At 42.8% G+C, this 23,962-nt stretch overlaps 1 protein-coding gene across 1 annotated transcript in view; it reads left to right on the top strand.

The window, feature by feature from the left end:
* The window catches only part of LOC311017714 (plexin-A1-like), a 249,977-nt gene that overhangs the window by 111,596 nt on the left and 114,419 nt on the right, over positions 1 to 23,962 (top strand). Inside the window, exons 4-7 of the mRNA XM_084016250.1 lie at positions 7,941 to 8,072; positions 20,858 to 20,958; positions 22,590 to 22,713; positions 23,009 to 23,162. Coding sequence (XP_083872376.1) covers positions 7,941 to 8,072; positions 20,858 to 20,958; positions 22,590 to 22,713; positions 23,009 to 23,162 — 511 coding nt within the window. The remainder of the gene's footprint in view (positions 1 to 7,940; positions 8,073 to 20,857; positions 20,959 to 22,589; positions 22,714 to 23,008; positions 23,163 to 23,962) is intronic.

The following is a 23,962-nucleotide window of genomic DNA, read 5'->3' as shown; positions in this document are numbered from 1 at the left end:
GATGAAAGGGGGAGGACGAGAAGGGAAACGTACGATAGAGAGATGTAGAAATGAAGTTAACAAGAGGCACAGAAAAGAAGAGAGGAGAGAGGGATGAAAGAGATGCAGAGTAAAGAAGCAAAGGGGACCGCTTACAGCTTGTGGTTATGATAGGAGCAGACAGGGGAGGCAAGCTGAGTGTGTGTGTGTGTGTGTGTGTGTACTGGAAGGCTTGTGAAAGCAGCGCTGAGGGGAAACTCAAGTCCATCACGCTTGTGAAAGATTAAAGAGGCCTTACACACGCACACACACACACTCACACACACGAGACCATGCCAGAATGACAGCAGAAAAAGTACTGTGCCCTGTCTGACTATCTGACAAGAAGGGTGCAGATGCTGGTGGAGGGCCTTGTACGTGCGTGCATGTGTGCTTATCTGTGCACTCGTGACTTGAATAGAAGAGACGTCTTCTGTTAGTGTCTTCTGGTTACAAAGTGACATTTTATAGCACATTTCCTCCCACGGGGGTGTAAGTCAAAGGGTGTCATCTTGACGTTCCTCTTGCATTGCCGTTTCAGTGAGGGATCCTAAAAGTGCTAATAGTGCTAATAAAGCAGGCCAAATAACACCAGTATAATTCAAGCTGTTGTCAAAGTTATAGTTTTGAGATGTTTTTAGTGTTATTGTATTTAGTTGCTCTTGCTGCTTTAGCCAAGTTGTCACATTCTGGCAAGCAGAGACAGCTGAAAGTGAAAAAATGCTACACTGCAGCTCAAAACGGCGACATGTCAGCTCATCCAAAAACGGCGCTCGTTTCCTAGGTTGTTGCACGATGTGCTCACAGTGAAAATCTTTTATTTTTCTCTTCAACTTTTGGTCTAACTTTCGTCTGACGTTTTGCACATTGTTACCATCACTTGAAACAACGTTTTACCCACCATATTTGAGAACTGGGACGGTGGCAGATCCATAACATTAATGGAGCTATGTACGAGTTTTTTTTAAAATCTTTTTTTGTTGCAGCACCAACAAATGTTCCAATTCTTGCTATTGTTCCAGGAAGTCTAATCAGCCTCAGAGTATCCTTATCTCAGCAAAACTGACAGCCACATGTGATCAGTTTGATCTTAGCAGTGCAATCTCTGAGCAAAGCAGCTCCACTTCATCACATGTCTAGCATGATACCTGAATCAGCATTGTATTGCTGCTATTATAAGGGCACTTGTTATATCGATATAAGTCTATAACTGAAATAGTGACATTCTACAGTGTGTACTCTACATTTACTTGACCACACTTTGGCAGTGCTGTTCTCTTTTAAACAGAGCCAACTATTGTTAGCTGTTAGAAAAACAGCTTCATAGTGGCATGCTGTCACCGGCCAGCTGTCTGCCTGTCACTCTGCTGTGTGTGTGTGTGTGTGTGTCTGTGTCTTTCTGTGTGTGTGTTGTGTGTGTGTGTGTGTGTGTGTCACCTGGGGCCGGCCTCCTGTTGTGAGAGCAGCGGTGCGACAAAAGAACGATGATTAATTTCACTCAGAGTAACCTGCCTCGCTGATGTGGCTCTAGCAAGCTGTGTGTGTGTGCGTGTGTGTGTGTGTGTGTCTGTGTGTGTGTGTGTGTGTGTGTGTGTGTGTGTGTGTGTGTGTGTGAGAGAGAGAGAGAGAGAGAGAGCTGTAGACTGTGTAGTCAGCAGGTGTGCTGTGATACTTTGGATGCCCTCCAGTCAGGGTCAGACACACACTCACACACTCACGTACACATTCAATGACATGACTACCACCTCATAAATCCCAGCCCTCCAACTCACGTTGACATCTCTCTCTCTCTCTCTCTCTCTCTCTCTCTCTCTCTCTCTCTCTCTCTCTCTCTCTCCCTCTAAATTTACCAACTAATAGTATCAGGCATCAACCTCTGTTTCTGAAAAGTGAAGCTGATGCTGATGTGCCTTAAACTTGCATTCTTTCTACTGGCCATCAGGGGGCGACTCCTTTGGCTGCAAAATGAAGTCTGGTTCCATGACAGTCTATAAGAAAATGACCCTACTTATCAATTGAGTTATTATTTGAGTAAACATTGTAAACATAAGTTTATGATCTCGACTGCCAGTTTAAAGCGTTCTTCAATACATCATGATGTTCATTTAGTAAATTTGGTCCATTTAGAGCACTTTAGGCCCGGCTACCTTGTAAATGACAGCTCGCTACCATGGCATTGCCTGGTCTAGGTGTTGTCCATGTGTTTGTCACCTTTTTGGTCACCTAAGTATGATCTTATTTAGCATTCAGTTGTGCTTAGCTCCACCTTCTTGTGTCACTTCTGGTTGCAAAAAAATAAGATGCCAATCCTCAGAGCTTCAAAACGGCAGTCCACCAAACCAATGGTTGACGTCCCTGTGGCTATGTCTGCTTCTAATATACTGTGTGTGTGTGTGTGTGTGTGTGTGTGTGTGTGTGTGTGTGTGTGTGTGTGTGTGTGTGTGTGTGTGTGCGTGCGTGCGTGCGTGCGTGTGTGTGTGTGTGTGTGCACAGAACCACCTCTCAACAGATGAGACCAAAATCAATTTCATTAGGGATCATGAATACAACAAGGAGCCATTAACACACACACACACACACACACACACACACACAGACACACACACACACACACCGCCAGTGCAGATTTCATTAAGGAAATGCCTTTTCCCCCTCCCTCTGTTCCCTCTATCATCAAAGAGCTACTTGAACATTTAGGACAGTGGTTCATTACTTGTCCTCACCGGACATTTGCAGCATCGGTTTTTAGTGAGAAATGTTAACAAGGTTAACAAGCTGCTTTTATATCTTCCCCACTTTTCCCTCTCTGCATCCTTCCCTCCTTCTCTTCATCTTCCCTCCCTTTGTCCAACCGTGTAATTAACTAGATGCTTAACAGCTGAGGTTGGACAGGGCACTGCTGTGTCTGGACACACATACACATGTAGACACACACACACACACACACGGTGGGAGAAAGAGGGCTGTGTCTGTGAGGGAGGGAACAGGAAAAGGGGGGGCCCTGAAGTAGAGAGAGGAACAAATGAGGATGGAAAAGACAATTTTAAGTAGCAAATAAAGAAAAGTGAAAAAGGTGAGAAAGAGGACGAATAACCAGGACGATGTAGACGAGGAAAGCTGGATTAAAATGCGTTAAAGTGCAAAACTGGATAATGAACAAAAAATAATTGCATAAGCGCGTGCCAAAGGGAAAGGAGGAAGAGAAAAGGCAAGGAAGGAGCAATTGGAGAAATGAAGTCAAACAAAGCCACTGGCCAAAATTAAGAATCAAGGGCACTTTTTGAAAGAAGACGAATTGATAGCATGTGCTTCTGTTAACCAGTCTACCTGACCCCGAGGTGTGACCAGTGGTTGAACCCAGCATGGCATTTATCACTGCACCACTCCAGCCAAACCTCATTACTGTTCACTTTTATTACCTCGTCCTCTGCACACTTCTGTGAACACACGCTGACCATCCCTCTCTGTTGTTCACCACTCCTCCCAGCATCGTCCCACCACACCTTCCAGCATCATCCCACCACACCTCCCAGCATCGTCCCACCATACCTCCCAGCATCGTCCCACTACACCTCCCAGCATCGTCCCACCACACCTCCCTGCATCGTCCCACCACACCTCCCAGCATCGTCCCACCACACCTCCCAGCATCGTCCCACCACACCTCCCAGCATCGTCCCACCACACCTCCCAGCATCGTCCCACCATACCTCCCAGCATCGTCCCACTACACCTCCAAGCATCATCCCACCTCATCGTCTCCACCGTCATTATCAACTTGAGTCACAAACCAACTTGTGCATCTCCCGCAAAAGATCCCTGCATGTTAACTTGCAAAGCTTATTACAAAAGTAAATGCTTTGAAAATGTATCAATGTCAAGATACAGTACTCACGATAAAATCCTCCATGGCAACGACGTTGCATGTAGAAATAGAAGGTTATTGTGGTATTAGCACTGCTGGTTCAGGGAACATTAGCTAACACACGATGGACTGATGATCGCAGAATCCGATAAAAGTGGCTTTCCTAAAGACGATCGCACCGTTTGGGTTCAGTAATCATGGAGGGTCACTTACCAGCAGCTTCACATGACTGGGATTGGCCCTGGTACACATTTTTGTCTTGGGCCCCAAGCACACGCTCATGTGTGTGCACACACACACACACACACACACACACACACACACACACGTGCACGTAGGCACACAGCCACTTCAGACGATTGCAAAGCAGCCAATTGCTATTCCAGCGTGGAGAGGCTCACCATGCAATTCCCATCCTGCAAACTAGCCTTTGATCAGCACCACAGACATCGGCGCCAAATTTATCAGCACTTATCCAACAATTTAAAACATGCATTTCTTTGTTGAAAAATTGCAAACTTAGGAAGATATGCATTGAAATGTAAATGCTATAAATAAATAAATAATTTTAATGTCTGATTGAAACAGTTTATATCCTTTTTTAAATAGCTGTTACTGAAGGCACTGACTGTTTTATACATAATCATCATTACAACCACATACACAACAGATATTTTTGGGAGTAATGTTTTAAATATCAATATCAGGGTTAAGGCACACTTTGCTGCTCTTCGTCTCCCTCTTCTTTTCTGTTTTTCCCCTGAAAGACAATTGGCATCTATAATAGAATAAACACAATCAAGTGTAATACAATCCCTGAAATAATGACTGAAAAGGATCTGTAGTGGGAGTGTGAGTTAGAACTTTTGCCTGTGAAGCAAAGGTCGAAGAAGCTTGACATTGTCATCGTGTCATTTTCGAAAGCAATGACAAGGAATGTATTTAGGACTCCTTGGCACATGGGTTAGTACGTGTTTGAGTGTAGTGTGTTGCTGAGTACACCTGTGGACCTCAATGTGTGTGTGTGAGGGTTACAGAGTCCTTGATAATATCAGCGTTGCTTTGATAATGAGCCCCTGGAGGATCGAGGCGACAGAGACGTCCGAGGAGGGGGGACGCGTGGGACGGTAAAGACTCCAAAGTTGGACTGTAGGCTGATAAACTCGTCAGGAAAAGTCACCTTTAACTTCCATCCTGATCCCAACTTTCTCTGCCGTTGCGTAACGGAAGGTGGCCTAGAGAGACCGTTCTTCAATTGAAAGGTCAAAGACATGATGCATGTCTTATTACACTGTCCTTAAGCAAGACACGCAACCGGCTCCTGCTTCCTCAATGTTCATCACCCCGGAAAAGAGCATTAGCGGAATGCCTGGAATATAAATGGAACGTCCCTGCTGTCTTCCGTTGAAGTGACGGAATTGATATGTCATTAAGGCCGGCACATATTCCAAATAAATGTTGTGTTTTGAAACTAATTGATTGGTGGATCATTTGAATGCAAATAGCAGCAATTAAGCTCGTTGCAGAGTGGCCCTGCTGAGCGGGATAAAAATACTGATGATTGTCTAGCTCCAAAGAGGTAAACTAATCAGTAAAAAATAACAGCCTGTTTTAATGACTCATAAGCTGTCAGTAACATCAAAGTGGGATGCTTTATGAGTTGTTTTTTGGTCTATTAATCACCCTTGGAGCAGTGATAAAAGCATATTTAATAAGCGCCTTTTAAAGCAGGTAGACACCGCTTTTGGCGTCCCTTTCATCTTATAGCCTGGGCTCTCTGCTAATAAGTTCCAGAAAGTGAAAAACTGGACAAATGGGACCATAAAAAAGTTCCAGATGCCCCAGTGTCGCCCCTTTTTTCCCCACTTTTATGGCTTTGAATTTAGTGAGCACAAACTACACAAAGAGAGCAAGTGGAATTTATGAAGCCGGTCCCTGCAGGAGCTCAGCTCAGTAAGCAGATGACATCCATTTAAAAATGCTTCTAACATGATGCACGACAAGTTTCCCACAACATTTCAAGCAAAGCACATGAAAAGAAAGGTAGATTATTGAAGGGTTAATGAAAGTTTCTCACCCTTAAATCCTCAGACTTCCCCAGTGAGAAGTCTGTGTTTAGACACACTAACTTTTAGAGGTCACAGAAGGAGAGTAGACACCTGCAGGCTAGTAGACTAGATGGGAATCTACAGTTGCCTGATCTGGTCTGCAGTCCCCACTGTGCCAGCCGACCTGAATCCCACTCCAACTGCCCTCTGCCCCGAGCTGTAGGCCAGAGCACGCTCCCTGCCCCCCCTCATCACCACCGATATGGCGGCCCAGGGCATGTAGCAGTTTGAGAACGGCCAGCGAGAGAGCTCGCCTGTTATTGTTGTTCACAGCCAGAAATACAGGGGGACAAAAGGTCACACCCACATCAACAAAAGTGTCCGTGTGTTTGTGTTCATGTGGGAGCAACATAAGGGACAGCTAAAACAAATGACCATTGGACAGCAACGACTTGGATGCACCTCCTCCGCATACACGAATACACCTACCGTAGAAATCATAGAGCGTTCAGTCATTTGCAGGTTTCATTTTAGATGCTTTGTTGTGTTTTGTTTAGTTGCAGAACGAGACATATCACCTGTAAGCAGGAACATCCCTGTGTGACGTTTTCCTGTGGCTTTCTGCTACAGATGTCAACCTCAACCTTTTAGTGTAAATGTTAGTCAATATGCCCCTGAGTAACTCCTCAAAGCTGATTCACCAACACACTCGACTTTTAACCGAAGCTGCTCCCTCCTCTTGAGCAACAAAAGCACATACAATGAACTATTGAGAGGTGGGAGACGAATGAGGAAAAGAGAGAAGACTGAAAAGTTGCTGCAGACTGAACTTCTGTCAGGTGATAGATGAGTAGATAAAAAGAGAAAGAGCCAGAGTACAGATAGAAGGATCAACAGAGGGGAAGGGATAACTGTAATTCTGCAAGAAGACTAAACACTGCAAGCACTAACAACATATCCATAACTGACTTGAGTACCGAGTTAACCAACTGGTGTGATTTTGAGTTTGGGCAAACACATGCAGCGAATGCATCATTTTCCTGAACATAACTGCTGTGCATTAGATGTGACTGGAATAAGTCTAACAAAAATGAAAAGTATTCACCAAGAATGTGTTGTTGTCCTTCAGGATAAGTTGTGTTTAATGCCAAGCGATTGGAGACTGAAGACAGTAACAAAGACATGTTCAAGGGAATAATTAAAATAGGTTACAGCAAATAATGGTTTCTATAGTCAGGCCCCAAACTGACAAATGTAGTAAAGGTAATATTTAGCCAACATTTTAAACTATCAGTAAATAATGAAAAATAAAGTAAATCTTCGTAAATTACTGTTTTTGTGGAACCAAAGCTGTATCCCAATTCCTCCTTCAGGCGCTGCATTTCGAGACCGAATGCGTCACAGCGTCTGCGGCAAGGCTGTCCAATTTTAAACTCCTTCAAATGCGGCCTTCTTTTCCCCACTTCACGGCCCAACTTATCCCTAGATTGAGTGTGCACCGGTGACGATTGAATTTAAATCAACTTGCAGTCTAGGAGCTGATCAGCAGCGGGAGATGAGGCAAATTAGCTTCTCTCATCTTGAAATATATCATGAAGCATATCCTCCATCATAATAAAAAGAATGAAATATGATCTCTGGCCTATTGCTGTGGCATGACTGTATAAACCTGTGTAACAGTAGCGTCATCAAGCTCTTGCTAAAAAAAATAATAACTAGCTATCATGCACGTTGACAGACACAGCTTCTGTCTTCATCCTGGAGTACATGTCTTCATCAGGGACGAGGATGGAAACATTGTTTCATATCTTTTTCATGGCATGATTTCTTTGGGACCATGAACTTATTATGCCGTAATCAGTGGTGTAACAAAGATAAAAGTCAAACAATTTTTGTGTCTTGAGTGTATCATATTTTGCCAGACTTCTTTTGTTATTAATATTATTATTAAGCAATGATTTTATAAATGTTGGATTGTAATCATGGCGTTTTCCTCTTCCCTCCTCCAGATCCTGGTGGACTCCATCATCCAGCCTGCCTTGTTGTATGAGAACGTGCTGGTGAGCGATGGCAGCCCCATCCTCAGAGACATGCTCTTCAGCCCAGATCACCAGCACTTATACGCCCTCACCGACAAACAGGTAGGAGCATCTCACACACACACACACACACACACACACACACACACACACACACACACACACACACACACACACACAGACACACACAGACACACACACACACATATGCAGTCAAGGTTAAAAAGGGAGAGCAGTAGACAAAAGAGCACGGGGACAGTGGAATAGCGCCATAAAGACTTCATGAGGAAACATGTATTTTAAAACGAGCAATCAAGCTAATTACATACCTACAGTGCCACATACAGCGCTTGAGCACATTTGCAATTTAAGCAGCACACGCAAACGCACATAGATTCATAACTGCTAATTAATATCATGAATATTAAAATGTCCCATATATAGGATGAAGCCCCATACCACCATTTTAATTAAGGTGCTGGTTTATTATTAAAACATATGACAGCTTTCTTTTTTTAATAAAGATTCACTCTCACTCAAGACTATTCATCTATCGACACCAATTAATTGATTAATCTTAACGATGACATTTATTTTGAGAAAATAAATGAACCATTTAATTTAAGTTCACTTTATTTTGGCTCTTTTAAGTATAGGCTGTCATTGCATTATGCAACACAAAACTAAATGAAGCCCTGCTCGTAACACATCGACAAAGTCCACACGCTTTTTCTTGCGTCACCTTTACCGTCATATTGGCCTCAACACGTTCCAGTGCGTTCTGAGTGGGTGAGCGGGGCGGGGCTCCATTCTACATCTACATGGAGGCTTCGTCCTGCCAACGTTTGCCTTCAAACACTTAATAATAGAATTTCTCAGATAGCAGCCAGACAGCTGTAAGAGCAGATTTAGCTGCTCTGAGGACAAGATTTTTGAAAAATGTGGCAATTTAAAATGTTTGTCGTCACCGATGATGCCAACATATCGCAGCAGCCCTATTCAGCAGTGCTGACCTTGGAGGTGGCAGGACCTTAGAGTCCAAAATGGAAGAAGCTAGGGGGCGTGGTTTGTGATTTACCAGACACGACAATTATCTTTTGAATAAACTGTGAACTCATTATCTCGTTAAAAACTCAGCTAACAAACTTGCTAACTTGCAGTTAACATGGAAGTTTTTGTCTGACTTGTCAACTGACGGACAATACGGGGAGTCATTGCAGCTGACAAGTGTCAGCGTGTTCACAGCTGGCTATCATGTTAGCGCTTTGGCTGCAGCTTCTCAACCGAACCTGCATGTTGTTAGTAAAGCATCACGCTAAATAATGCAGTTGGAAGAAAAAGGGTTATGCTGAAAGGTTTTACACTCTAGGGGCGTTTTTTTCTTGCTATTGACATGCACATCAATATAACAAGCTGTCACTTCTATCATGATAACTTATTGCAAGGTCAATAATGCTCAGTTATATAATGTGTTACATTTTAAACTGCGCTGTCTCATTGACTTGTCATTTCCCGTGCTGACCTCATCTGCAGACCGATATGTAGAATACATAGACATAGACATGTAGCTGCTGATCCATGAGAGTTTGATACTACAGTTTGCAGAGTTCAGCTATGTCCACTTCCCCGCCTCGCGTCCTTTACCTGCATGGCTCTCTTATCTCACAATGGTTAATGACTGCAGTGTGATAACTTTCAACAAGACATAGACAGTAAGTGCCATGTGAGCACTGTGTAATTTACCAGCAATTAGACATAATTGACTTCCACACGTCTGAATAAGCGCAAAGATGAAGTGGACTGGAATTGATACGGCTGTGTCGGTGTTGATGTGACAAGGGGAATAAAGCGCTTGGATTGTGGATGGCAGTCCAGGAGGCTGACATGTACAGTACAGGCAGATCCATAAATACATATTCAAGCCCACCAACACAAACAAATACAGACCGACTTCTGAAATGCACACACTAAACTACAGAATCATGCAAAGATGCAAAAAGTGGATTCAGACTGTTTTTTTAATTTTCAAAATGCATTAACATTTACAACCAAGGTCAACTGTAGCATTGGTAATTTAGAAGCAGTAGAATATGTCAGTCTAATTCTATTTCAGACGATGGAATTAGGCTGAATTTTAACATTACTTCAATTCAATCGTTGCAAAAGATGACGACAGGCAAAATGCCAAACTTGAGGCTTTAAAACCGTGGTCCAGAAACCATGGTCCAGAAACCATAGTCAAGAAACCATAGTGAGAAACCATAGTGAGAAACCATGGACCAGAAACCATAGTCCAGAAACTATAGTCCAGAAACCATGGTCCAGAAACCATAGTCCAGAAACCATGGTCCAGAAACCATAGTCCAGAAACCAGTCCAGAAACCATAGTCCAGAAACCATGGTCCAGAAACCATAGTCCAGAAACCATAGTCAAGAAACCATAGTGAGAAACCATGGACCAGAAACCATAGTCCAGAAACTATAGTCCAGAAACCATGGTCCAGAAACCATAGTCCAGAAACCAGTCCAGAAACCATAGTCCAGAAACCATGGTCCTGAAACCATAGTCCAGAAACCATAGTGAGAAACCATAGTCCAGAAACCATGGTCCAGAAAACATAAGCTAAGCTAAACTAATTGCTTGTTCCTCAGCAGATATGAGTCTATTTTCCCACTTTTCATGTAACTCACCAAGATGCAATTACGTGCATTTCCCTGAACGTCTATACATTTGCACGTTAAGTATTCCTTTAAAAAGCTACCGGGATGGTTGCACATTGGTAGATCATTTTCATAGCTGCTCTTGTATTGGCATATTTTTGCATCAGACCTGTACTGGGATGGCAGGTTTTGTTTCCCATCTTCCCGGTTCTGTCTATGTAATTTTGTTTCTGTGAGTAGAAGCGGCGATATGCCCAACTCTTTGTATAACAGTAATGGCTTCTCTCCAGCATAGACTAAATTCACAGTCCAGTCAGAGAAAAGGAGAGAGCTGAGGAGGTGGGGAAATATAATTGGTTTGCAGGATATGGTCTGTCCCCTTTCTCCGACTCTTCCTGCCTCATCTATTCAATATTCTTAGGTGTCCTCACTTCTGCGTCTCTCAGATGGAGTGAGTTTGTGAAGTAACTGCTCTCCCAGTTACAGCTTCAGACGGCATAGAGGAGAATAAGGATCTTCCCTCTGCTGCAGAATGTGAACTTGTGTTCCAGCAGTGCCTCACTGGCCTGCTGATGAGGAGTGTCTTCCTCGCCAGAGGCTGTGTGGACTAGAGATAATGTATCGGGGTTTAAGGTTGCTGGCCAAGCCCGGGGCTTATAAACTTCCACTTTTTTTCAAGACAAGAAAAAAGAAAAAAATATATGTTGGCTGTTTTTTTATGGTCTGTATATAGATATAAGTTACAAGTTACATCAACAGCTCCAGTCTAATGGAAATGTGCAAGTAACAGAAATAGCCCAGTTTAACCAGTATGACCAGTTGTCCTGAGACAGCAGGCGTGTAGATATGTAAGAACTTTCCCCCAGTTTCTCTACAATATCTGCCAGTGTGTGCCATGTCCAAGAGGGTCCAACTGTAAGACCAACTCTTTTTATCATTCCACCCAGGTGACAGTTGTCCCAATGTTTTGGGATGTCCATCCATCAGTCTGTACATGAGTCTGTACATCAGTCCGGTCCATTCTGGGGAACGCAACATCTTCACATTTTTTAAAGTCCACCTGGACTCATGGATGAACTGATTCAAATTTGGTGGTCAAAGGTCATCATGACAACGGCCATAACTCAAGAATTCATATGCCAGTTATGACAAATTTCACAAATGACTAATAGGATAAAATGATGAAGTGATGACATTTTGGACGGACATGGATGTAAAGGTAACTAGTTGGCGAGGTGGTAATACTAGTCCTAATGGTAATGGCACTCTAATGTTCAATGAGGAATAGTTAGGACCTTCAATCAACCTTCATCAATGATATTTTTATGTTTAACTAAATTTGTAATTTTGTAATTTGTAACATGCATTAGAATTGGCAAGTTGTAAATAAAAATCCAGACTCTTCTCTGTTCTGGCGCCTCAGTGGTGGAACAAACTCCCGACTAATGTCAGGACAGCAGAGTCACTTGCCATCTTCCAAAAAAGGCTCAAGACTCACCTGTTCAGACTTCACCTCGACTCTGCATAGCATGACCCACTAAAAAAACACTAAAAGCACTTCTTCTTACCTATAGCACTTTGTTCATAGCACTGTTGTACTTAAGGGTATGTTTGCTGAACAGCTACTACTTTACTCAGACGAGGACACTTGTTTCGATTTTTTAGCTCTTACTTTATCGGCAATGATATGTTGTGGTTTCTGCCTTTTGACAAATGCACTTATTGTAAGTCGCTTTGGACAAAAGGGTCTGCTAAATGTAAATGTAAATGTATGTAGTCCAACTTGATTCTAAACTATATTGTCACCTTATTGTGTTGTTGTGGTGAACATGTTAGTTACACAGTCACACATCCGACACATACAGAGTAGCATTAGGATTCATTGGAAGTGAGCTTTTTGGGGGCGACGCAATGACGTCTAATATGAATTCTCATTATAACTGCGTTTGATCCACGAGCTCCTGAGGGACACATTTGTCTCTTTAGCTGCTAAATGCTCTGCTATATTCCAGCTGTCAGCTCGCTGCTGGGTATACTTCACAGCGTGCAGTGGGTTTATCAGAGCTTCTATTTTGGGTTGTTTCAACCAAACAGTTAAGTTCTGTGTCTGTAAAAAACAACAGAATATATCTATATCTTTCTATAGATAGATAGATAGATAGATAGATAGATAGATAGATAGATAGATAGATAGATAGATAGATAGATAGATAGATAGATAGATAGATAGATAGACCAGTGTATATCTATCAGTGTATAGATAGACATATTCTCTATATAGTCTCTGTGATAATCACTTGCCGAAGTGTGGTGTACCTTCCCCTGTTTGTCCTCTCCTCCTCCTCTTCATCCCTCCATTCCTCGCTCCTTGTTGAATAATAGAAATGCCAAGTGATGAGAGCTCAAACATCACAAAGCCCATTTCCCAGCTTGACAGAGCAATTTACCTTTTCCCATATTCACTCACACACATAATTAAAAGTGGTGTATTGGACTGCAGCGCATGGACTGCGTATCTGTATAGCCTATAAGCGTACACACACACACACACACACACACACACACACACACACACACACACACACACACACACACACACACACACACACACGCGCATACAGTGCGAAAACATAAAACTGCCCGATTCACAGCGAGAGGAGAGTTTTTCGATTAGCGAGGGATGGATTTATACATGGCTCTCTTTGTGTCTCTGCTGCACACACACACACACACACACACACACAGTCTCTCAATGCTCTCTCACTCCACGTATCTTTGCCCGCCTCTAGCTTTTAGTCCGTCTCTTCCTGTTCGGGGGGATCACGTCATTTTTGTGATCATAAAAATGAACAACGGCACTAAATCAATGTTATCACTGCCGTTGTTTCCTCGTTACATGTTCAAATTGTGCCGATCTAATAAAACAGCGGGGCGAGGGAGATTTTTCATCCTGTCATCGCCCTCTGTTCCTGATGTCTCCAAGACAGATATTTCTTGTATCCTGTACGTCCCCATCGATGACATCACCTAATTGCTTTAAAGTAAATGACTAAGTGGATTACAGCTCATAATCTATTGATTTCTACTCTACCTTTGTACCAAATGACTCACTTATTACATACTTACCTGTCTCACTGCTACCATCCATCTCTGAGGTGACGCTTTCTATTCACCTGTTTCCCATTATAATGAGTTATTATTTTATTACAATGCAGACAGCCTGAGGATTTCTGCTCTACATTTTTGTTGTTTTTGGGATTTAAAGTCTTGCACTGATACTGATGCGCATTGCACCTGCGAGGCTGAGCCCGGTCTCGGATCTTTTTCCTCATGTAGCATCACCACCACTGAAGACGCAGGGCAAGGTCGAGCCTCTCCGCTTGTAAAACAGCTTCGTAAGGTGACCCGGTGGCAGCAAATGCCTTCGCCCCTGCCTCCGCGAGGCCCCTCAGACAGTAGCGTAATGGTCTGATGATGTACCTCCGTGTATTGATTTAGCCACAGTACAGAAATGTACTTAGCCGTACTGTACTGCACACTGGAGAAACCCCATCCCTGGCACCACATCAGAGAGGGTTCATATTCAATTCACTCAGCATTTACTGCACTTGGAGGTCAGGGAGAGAAGACCGCCGTGCACTCCTTTTTAAGCAGCTTCTTTTGGTGTTTGTCCAACTCCGAAGTTGCTTAAAAAATTCTGTCAGTGAAGACAGGGACAGGGATAATAATTTGAAGAGGAAACAGAAATCTACTGGATGTGCCCTCGGGCCCTGTCAGCTAATTGTGTGGCAAGTTTAGTTTTGGAACAGCATATCTTAGCGTTTTTGTTGCGTGGGCAAGTTAAAATTAGTGGCGGGGTGGTTAAGACTATTGCTTTAACACACTGTCAACAAGGAATATCATTTTTCTGAAGTGTCTCTTAACAAGACAGTTTAGTTATTCAGGGCTGCTGCTGTCTGAAGCACTAATACTTGACTTTTCCTGACCTCGCACCCCCCTGTGGATTTAAGCAGTGGGTTCAGTCGACATTATTTCTTTTTTGCACAATCAAGAATAAGTAATGGCTCCAAAGCGGAAGTCAACAGCCTCTCTGGAAAAAAGAAAAGCGACGCCAAGCTTCTTCTTGTTTTTTAAGTTGACAACAGTAGAGGAATTGGCTGCAAAAAAACTTGATGCAAGTCACTCCCATGCTCATTAACAGTCTGTATGAAGCCAATTGGATTCTGGGCTTTTCCTGTGAGGGTTTGAGAACCTGACAGAAGTCTTGTTTCCTCATCGTGGTAATCAATTGAAAAAACGAGGAAGTGCACATCATGCTGCCTCAGCACAAATTGCACTCGAGGCAATTAGTGTGGACTTTCTAAACCATTTGAACTGATTGTTATTTCGAATCACATATTTGCAGTGTGCTGTAAAAGAAAACTCACAGAAAGGACTTTCTGACAACGGTGTGACAGTTTTTAAATTTTGCATTACACTTGCATGTTTTTGAATGGCATGTCTCCTGAATTCCTTGTCCTGTTCTGACACACACACACACACACACACACACACACACACTACAGCTGTCTGTCAGGACAGAGAGATGAGTGATCGGCTGATCAGAATGTGATTTGTGAGACAGTCGGAGAGAGAGAGAGAGAGAGAGAGAGAGAGAGAGAGAGAGAGAGAGAGAGAGAGAGAGAGAGACAGTCAGAGAGAGAGAGAGAGAGAGAGAGAGAGAGAGAGAGAGATCTCAATGTGGTTGGAGGACCAGCGTGACCTGGGTTTCAACAAGGAAACGGGCAATGCTGATGAGTGAAATAACTGAGTGACTGTGTGTGTGTGTGTGTGTGTGTGTGTGTGTGTGTGTGTGTGTGTGTGTATTGTTTTGAGGTCTCAAATTTGGCATTTTGGCCGTGGCCATCTTGGTTTTGGGCAATAGAAAGAAGACAAGAGGAGCTATGTACAACCAAACACGAGATAGGACATTTTAGGCACCCAAATTACAATTAACTTTCATGAAGTGAAAACACACTGTGAAAGGATGAAAACACAGACAACTCCCAGACCGGACAACTGTGGCAGCGACCTGTCAATCGCAAGGTAGCCCTGCCCTAAATCATCTCCGGCATCTTTATGGTCCGTTTGACTCTAAGTGGGACTATAATTTACTAAATGAGCATCATGCTGTATTGAAGAAGACTTTAGCCTAGCAATGTTCACCAAGGTAATAAATAAGTTGCTTTAATGGTTTCCACACTGCATCTGAATATGAAAATGCACGTTTTCCTTTGTGTATTTCCTTTTGGGATATGGCTAACACCTGCTGGTGATTGGAGAGCTTATTAAAATGAAGAATACGAAGAATGTACATTCAAAGAATAACGATGGAAAGATCATCTCTGTGTTTTTCTTCTGTTTCTCTTCTCCCTCTCTTCCTCCAAGGTTGTGTCTGTCGGTGTCTACTTGTGATCTATGGCCTCATTTGCTACGTTTTTCAGTGTCCGGACAACATTTGTGACAGATGAGAGCATAACAGAAAGACAGGCTGAGGCACAGCAGGAAAAGGGAAGGGAATTGGACAGACTAGCAAACAAATAAATAACATAAAGGGAAAATAGAGTATGTTATCCCCTGCGTGTCTTTATGATACACCTGTGTGTATGTTTATTCATGCAGAGTGTGTGTCCCTATATGTTGTGCACGTGGCAAGCACCCTTGTTTTCATTAAATTGTAATTCTTATCCGCGTGTTTAAGTCCATCTAGTTTATTAACTCGGACATCTTTATAACGTCAGAATGTGCACACCACATATTGCATCACTGCGTTGCCGGTTCTGTGTGCTTTTGCAGGGCTTGTATGTCTTAAAATCCAGCTGGCTGGCAGCATAAGCCATCCATCAGCCTATTGTGTAGTAATAGCACCTCATATTCTCCCCCACATTATACCGATTGGACAATTACAGCTGGGCCTATAGCTGCGACTCGCTGGCACCGCAGGGGCCCCATATGTGGCAAGAAACATCAGTCGCAATTACATTTGTGTGTCTTTCTCATCCATCCTTCCCTGCATCCTTCACCCCCAGCCCCCCTCTTCTTTCCACTGCCCCCCCCCCCCCCCCCCCCCTCATCTGCCGCTAGCCAAATTAAGAGCTTCTCTATCATGACCCAAATGAAAGAGCTGTTATTTATTTGTAATAAACTACCCCCCATTATCTCCTATCCCACCCCTCTCTCCTTCACTGAGGTAACACGACACACACAAAAAGAAAAGTAATTTGAATCCTACTGGAAGCTTCTTTGTCTACAAACATTAGTTTGAAAGCTAAAATGAATGGTTAAAATGGACATTTTTCCCCACTGTGGTCTCATCTATCTTCCTCCACCTCATCTCCTAATTCCTCTGGCCCTTCCCTCCCCTCCTTCCTCCACTGTCCACAGATGAATGCGTTTCCCTCTGCAGCAGCAAATAGGCCAGGAATAAAAATGCCATATTTAATATAAAAAGGTGTTTCTGTATTACTTACTGTCACACACACACAGTCTCTATAGCTACCTCAGTAAGACAAAGAGTCTTTGGCAGAACATTTCCCGTTTCCCGTCCCATTATCTGTTTTCTAAAACTCAATAATTGAACTGTTCTATTGGGATACATCATCCGCCCTACAACCACAAAGCCCCATTGAATAAACTTCTCTCCCCAGCTATTGTGCGAGAGCGTGACACGCTTTTTTCTTTTCACCTCCCTCTATGAGATATGCTGTATTACTAGCATGGTATTTGTCCAGGCGCAAGTAATGACTGCAATTTGCTGCTATTTGGTGTGCTGTAAGAGGTCTGATAATGGGAGCGCCATAATAGTTATCAGACACAGGTTACTATTATCATGCTATGAATCTGCCATAAGCTGCTGTGCCCAACTGTACATTGGAGCGACACAGAAGGAGGCGAGGCAGTAAGAGGATCGTATGGAGGGATAACTGGCATCTAGTTGTGAGATGTGCTGTTGTGAGTGCAGTAAGGATGCAACATTATGAATGATGTCACGTCAGGAACACTATACATCCCGACCACGAAAGGCAACAAAATGAATGTGTTTTAATTACACTCATTGGAGTCGGTGTGATTTTCCTGTAATGAAAGCCATTCTGATGCATCGTCTGGATGCTTGTTCATCAAGCAGAGAATACAGGTTTTTTGGATAGTGTCAAACATGTCATTCTGAATGGTTGCAACGTGTCATACTCTGATGTCCGGCGGAGGGAAAACAGTTGATTTCCTGCAGGTAGCTAAACATGTTAAATTTCAGCATGCAGTTGATAATTTAGGCCAATAGAGCAATCATTAAAAAAAAAAGAACGAACGAACAAATACTTGATCTAAGGCCCGGCCCGATCCCGCCCGAGGGTAGTGGTGGGAAATATCTGCCCGACCCGGCCCGTGGGTTGGGCTGGGCTTGGGCACAGAATATAAACTCTATTTCCCATGTATTTAGTGTTTCCCACCACACAGTGCTTTTTAGGAATTTCTCAGTTTTTTGCTAGTCATGACAGTAACATGGAAGCACCTTCATTCAATGGATAGCAATGATTGGTTTTCCACTGCGGTGTGGGCGGGACTTAACTTAAGTATCCTGATGCCTCCACAGATAGGGCCCTATGATTTCTGTGAAAACGTGGATGGAATCGCTGAATGACAATGAAAATGGAATCAACTGTAAAATACGAAATTCCGTGGAAAAACACATCAAGAATCTCTACTGTGTTTTAGTGTAATTAATGGGCCCACCGCTTCATCCAGTGTCTCTCCTCTCTGTCTATTTCACCGAGGGGCGGGGCTGAGACAGACAGACAGACAGACACACACACATGCACACACACACACACACACACACACACACACGCACACACACACACACACACACACACACACACACACACACACTAATAGAATGTTTCTTCAGTAAATGTCTTAATTTTAATTAATCAACTACATGATTACACCATTTGATGGAAAAAAATAAAACAGAAAAAAAAAACAGAATTTGTGAAAAAATAAAACGGAATCTGGAAACAATTCAAACTGCTTTCATAGGGCCCTACACAGACCAAGGAGTGATATGTGGCCCAGCAGGAGGACTGCAGGGTCGACAGGCATTAGAAGTCATCTGATTGGAGAACATATTTGAAGTACACGGTGACATAAAAACCAACGTATGCATTTGTGTCTTATTAATCATGCAGCAGTTGTTCAGGCAAAATACATGAAAAGAGCCAAAATTACTGTTTGAAGGTTGAGAATAAAAAAAAAAAAGTTGCATGAAGGAAGAGTTTCCTCTTTGAAGGTTCCTTCACTGCTGCGCCTGCAGCTGCCATTAGAATTCACCCTCACCACCTTCCAGCTCACCTGGTGTGCCTCCTACCTCTGCAGTGTTATTGATGTCGTACTTCAGCTGACGGAGGCAGCTGGAGGTGCGCGCGGCTTAATGCATGTTCACATGAACACAACTTTCACCAAGGTGTCGCGGGTGGTCAGGGGTGTGTTTAAGTCTTTACCTCAACTGCCTCAGAAAACTTCTCAAACTCCCAATTTGGTCCAAATTGGGACTCTCTCACTGGTGTGTGTGTGTGTGTGTGTGTGTGTGTGTGTGTGTGTGTGTGTGTGTACAGGACGTGTGTGTTCGCTTGAGGCAGTTTTATGTCTGCCAATCCGTCTGTCACGGGCAAACTGCTTCCAGCAAGTTGAGATAAAACACATGGGTGCAGATACACCGGTGGTTTCTGTGATTTAAGAGAGAGCACAGTAGACCTGAGTGTGCACAGGTATGATTAAAGCATTTCAAAATTCTTTCTTTATGGATAATTCCTCGACTTCTACTCTACAACCTGGGTGAAACCCAGAATAACTCTTCCCGATAATCTTGCAGACAGATGGTGGATGGTGAAAACGCAGGCAGCAGCAGAATACAGGTCTGCCTAATGACAAGTGCAAAGAAAACCATCGATGGAAATGGATTTCCTAAATGATAATTCCTCTCACTCTCTCCCCTGATGTACACGTACTTCTTTGGTTGCAGTTTAAGAGGCAGGTAAATTTGGACAGCAGTGTTTGATGTCCTTGTTAATAGCCAAGTTCTCCGATTTCCCAAAAGAGATCATTAAAATTTCATCTTATCTCCGTCACGCAGACGCACAGATGGCAGCCGTTAGAGATTTAGCGGGCAAAAAGTATAAACCCCCAATACTTATCTCAATGGTTTCATGTACACGAGCATATTCTTTGCAAGGAATTTACAGATATTAAGCAAACTTAGTCATTTCATGTTCTGATAAAGGCTAGTACAGTGTAATTTCATAATATGGAAGTCATTTTCTATTTTATAAAAAAACAATCTGAAGAATTATTGAGAGCTGGAAGGTTAAATTAAGAACTTAATTGTTTTATTCATAATTACAGCTGAAGTGCAATGGGATGTCATACATCAGAATGTGTGAAGAAAACATCATTAGTCCAGTAGCTTCTGTACTTAAGTCACACCACTACCATAGTTATTTAGATGCAAAGAACAATATTTTGCTGAATCCAAACAAGAAGTTTTGTTGCCTAAACTTAACAAAGTTGTTTCCTGTGGAGACAGAAGTGTCTGTTAGCATGCTAAAATTAGCATAAAATACAACTGAAGCTGACAGGAAAGTAATTTGTTTTGCAGTTATTTGGTCATTACAATTCTTCAACATGCAACAATGGAAAACGAAATGTGTTAACCTTTGACATGTGAATTAATAGATGATGGAAAGTACAGTTTGTATTTAAAAAAGGCGTTGTCCAGACACTTAAGATCGTTTCCAGTGGGCAGCTGTGAGCCATTTACTTCTTCCTAGATGGTGTTTACAATCTCTTGAAGTAAACTGCTTGGATGCATCAGTGTTGCCTGCTCCACTGGAGAACTGTGGGCAGTACACAGTATATCAAAAAGAGATGTTTGTCACAGGCTGTAATCTCAACTCACGTGTGTGTTTACATGTGTTTGAACCTCTGCTGCTCCCCTTCTAGCTAGCTTTGCATAAAGCAGCGTGGCCGTGTAAGCAGCAGCACCTCTAGAGCTGTTTATCTGTGATAGTCACAGTGGGCTTGTTCCTTCAACCTCGTGTTCCTCCGGTAGATCCGGTGCACACCGGGCCTGTATGGTGTGAGCTGTTTGAAGGCGCTGTGCATTATTAACCAGGTGCGTGTTTTATTTCCAGGTGACCCGTATACCAGTGGAGAGCTGTGAGCAGTACAGCTCCTGTGGAGCCTGTCTGGGATCAGGGGACCCTCACTGTGGCTGGTGTGTACTCCATAATGTGTAAGTGCCTTTATTCTTCACAACACAGTCTATTCTGTCAATTCTATTTTGGTTTAGCCTCGGCGCCCAAGACTTTGTGTTCTCCAGTTGTCCATCCGTCCATTCTCGTGAAATCTCAGGAACATCTGGAGGGAAGTTCATCGAATTTGGCACAAAGATCAACTTGAACTCAAGGATATACTTATTTGTCTTTGAAGGTCAAAGGTCAAGGTCACTGTGAACTCACCTCAGGCCCATTCTCGAGATAACTCGGGCATGCCTTGAGTGAACTTCTTCAAATTTATCTTGAACATCCACCTGGATGATCTGATTAGATTTGGGAGGTCAAAGGTCAAGTTCACTATAAGCATCCATCGGTTCACTTCATGTGAATGTGATATCTCAGCAACGCTTCCGGCAAAATTTTCTTCAAATTCGACACAAACTTCCACTCAATGATGAACTGATTAGAATTTAGTGGTCAAAGGTCACGCTGATGTAACAGAACATGTAGACCAACCTGGCATTACATTCTTCAATGCCTGTGTTCAGCAAGAAAAAAAAAAGCCTTAAAGATGAGAATTTGGATTTATCAAAACTGCCAACATAGAAACGGCCGCACCGATTCTGGCATCGGGAGGTTGTGGGAGGAACTGGGCTTCAGATGCTTTTGGATAATTTCATAAGCATATGATTTGACTCATACTGATCCCTTTAAACTCCAATCAGCATTAAGTTGGACATTTGAAATTTCCTGAGGATGTTTTTTTCTGGTCAGTAAACTGCGGTCCATAAAATTGGTCTGCTAATTCAGTCGGAGACACTTCTGTCAATTGACCATTTGTTGCAAATGACAGTTATATAAAACAGTTTGGCGGAAAATGTGCTGCTCTATGAGGGAGATCTGAGAATTGTAATGAGGATTCTGCTGAACATGCATTCCCAACTTGTCACCTGTGGATGCTGAGTCAGGATTCCTTGGCGTCACTGTTTTATGGGTATCCCTCAGCGTCTGAGCATCTAATACTGACGCCGAGGTTTTTACATTGGAGTTACCTGTACGTCTCATACAGACAGTAAAGGGATCGAGACCGTCGTATCATACATACATTGAATCTCAGAAAAGTAAATAATACCATGAGATCAGCATGAATATGTCATTAGTGTAGTAGTGAGACGTGTCAGGTGTTTTAGACCACCATGTACACCTGTGTTAGAATGATTGGCTGCTACCAGTCAGCTGACAGGCAAGCAGCTGACTCAGCCACTGATGGCGAAGCATGAATGAGCAGCTGGTGCCAATCAGCTAATGCAAGTTAGACTTCAGTGCTCTGCCTGAACTCACGCTACGCCCCATTTGTTTTCCACTCTGCTCCTGTGCCGGGGCTCCATGTTTCACTGTTTTTATCTGGCATGATGATAGACAGCCTTTGAATTATTTATAAGTTATCTCTGATAAACAGAAACTCAACATCCTGGAGTTGTTCAATAAATGCTTCATATCACAAATTCACTACACTTGAAATAACCTTGAATGTAAATTTAAATTTAAAGAAATTAATGTAAAGGATTTTTGTGGATCTAATCTGAATTAAATGTTACATATGAGGTTTTTGAATGGAGATATAACTACGTTTGTCGTCCACCTTTAGATGTTCGAGGAAGGATCGCTGTGAACGAGCAGAGGAGCCTCAGCGCTTCACCACCAGAGCGGAGCAGTGCGTCCGACTCTCCATCCAACCCAACACCGTCTCCGTCACCATGTCGGAAGTGCAGGTGCGGTGTGGCGGCGTATGGGTGTATATGTTTCCTGTCAGAGTGTATTGTTTGTGTGACGGGGAGAAGTGGAGGAGAAAGAGATGGACAGCACAAGTGAGCAAGATAAATGTGAAATTAGATTAAATGAAGCTTGTAGTCACTGGCAAGCTGTCCATCATTCTGAGTTTGACCTGAAAAACAGCATTTTCTGCTGTGAGGCAGAAGAAATTGTGCTTATTGCATCATTGATAAAGTCCTTTGCTTTTAGATTTATGTTGTCCTCCATCTTTGTGTGTTCCTTTCCTTCTCCTAGCTGTCACTTCAGGCACTGAATGTGCCCAGTCTCTCTGCTGGAGTCAACTGCTCCTTCGAGGACTTCGTGGAGACAGAAGGACGCATCTATGGAGGTCGGATTTTCTGCCTGTCCCCCTCTACAAAAGAGGTGGCCCCCATCACACGAGACCAAGGTAAAAAGAAAAGTATCCCAACATAATAAGTAAAGGGTGTGCCAAATATGAACATAATAATATAACCGTAAGTGACGTTCCCACATCTGTTTTTAAACTCTACCAATGTTGCTTTCTGAAATTATGTTTGTTTTGTTGTGATTCAGAATCAGCTTCCTGTATGGACCCTTAAGGTGTGATATATTTAAATAAATTACACAAAGATGGTATGTAATAAATAATCAGCAGAATAAATAATGTAAAATATGAATGTATCAGGAATTTTTAAAATACCAATATAATTCCTTTTATTCATTGTCATGAAATATATTTTTAAAATGTCTCAGATTTCAAAATGGCCTTTTTTTTGAAAATCTGTTTTGAAATCATCTTGGCAACTTTCGTTCATCCATCCATTATCTGTAAACGCGTATCCCTATCAGGGAAGCTGGGGGGCTGGAGCCGTTCCCAACTGACATTGGGCGAAGGCAGCGTTACAGCCTGGACAGGTCACCAGCCTATCACATGGCTGACACATGTATAGAGTGTAGCGGTTAATTAAGAATCATCAATGAACCTAAACACGCCTGTCTTTGGACTGTGGGAGGAAGCCGGAGACAGTGGTGTTGCTTAAGTTAAGCACACTCAACAGCTACTGCTGTAAATTGAGCCACTCGGCTTTTGTGAGTTAAATCAACAATAATGCTGAGGGGGGCGGGGCTTTACAAAGGGTCAGTTATCTTTTCATTGAATATTAAATGATGGCGGAAGTTAGCACTGTCGCTCACAGCAAGAGGGTTATCTGTGTGGAGTTTGCATGT

The sequence above is a fragment of the Eutrigla gurnardus genome (assembly GCF_963514095.1).
Source record: "Eutrigla gurnardus genome assembly, chromosome: 8".
Classification (NCBI taxonomy): domain Eukaryota; kingdom Metazoa; phylum Chordata; class Actinopteri; order Perciformes; family Triglidae; genus Eutrigla; species Eutrigla gurnardus.
This window is presented reverse-complemented; position numbering and strand designations above follow the sequence as displayed.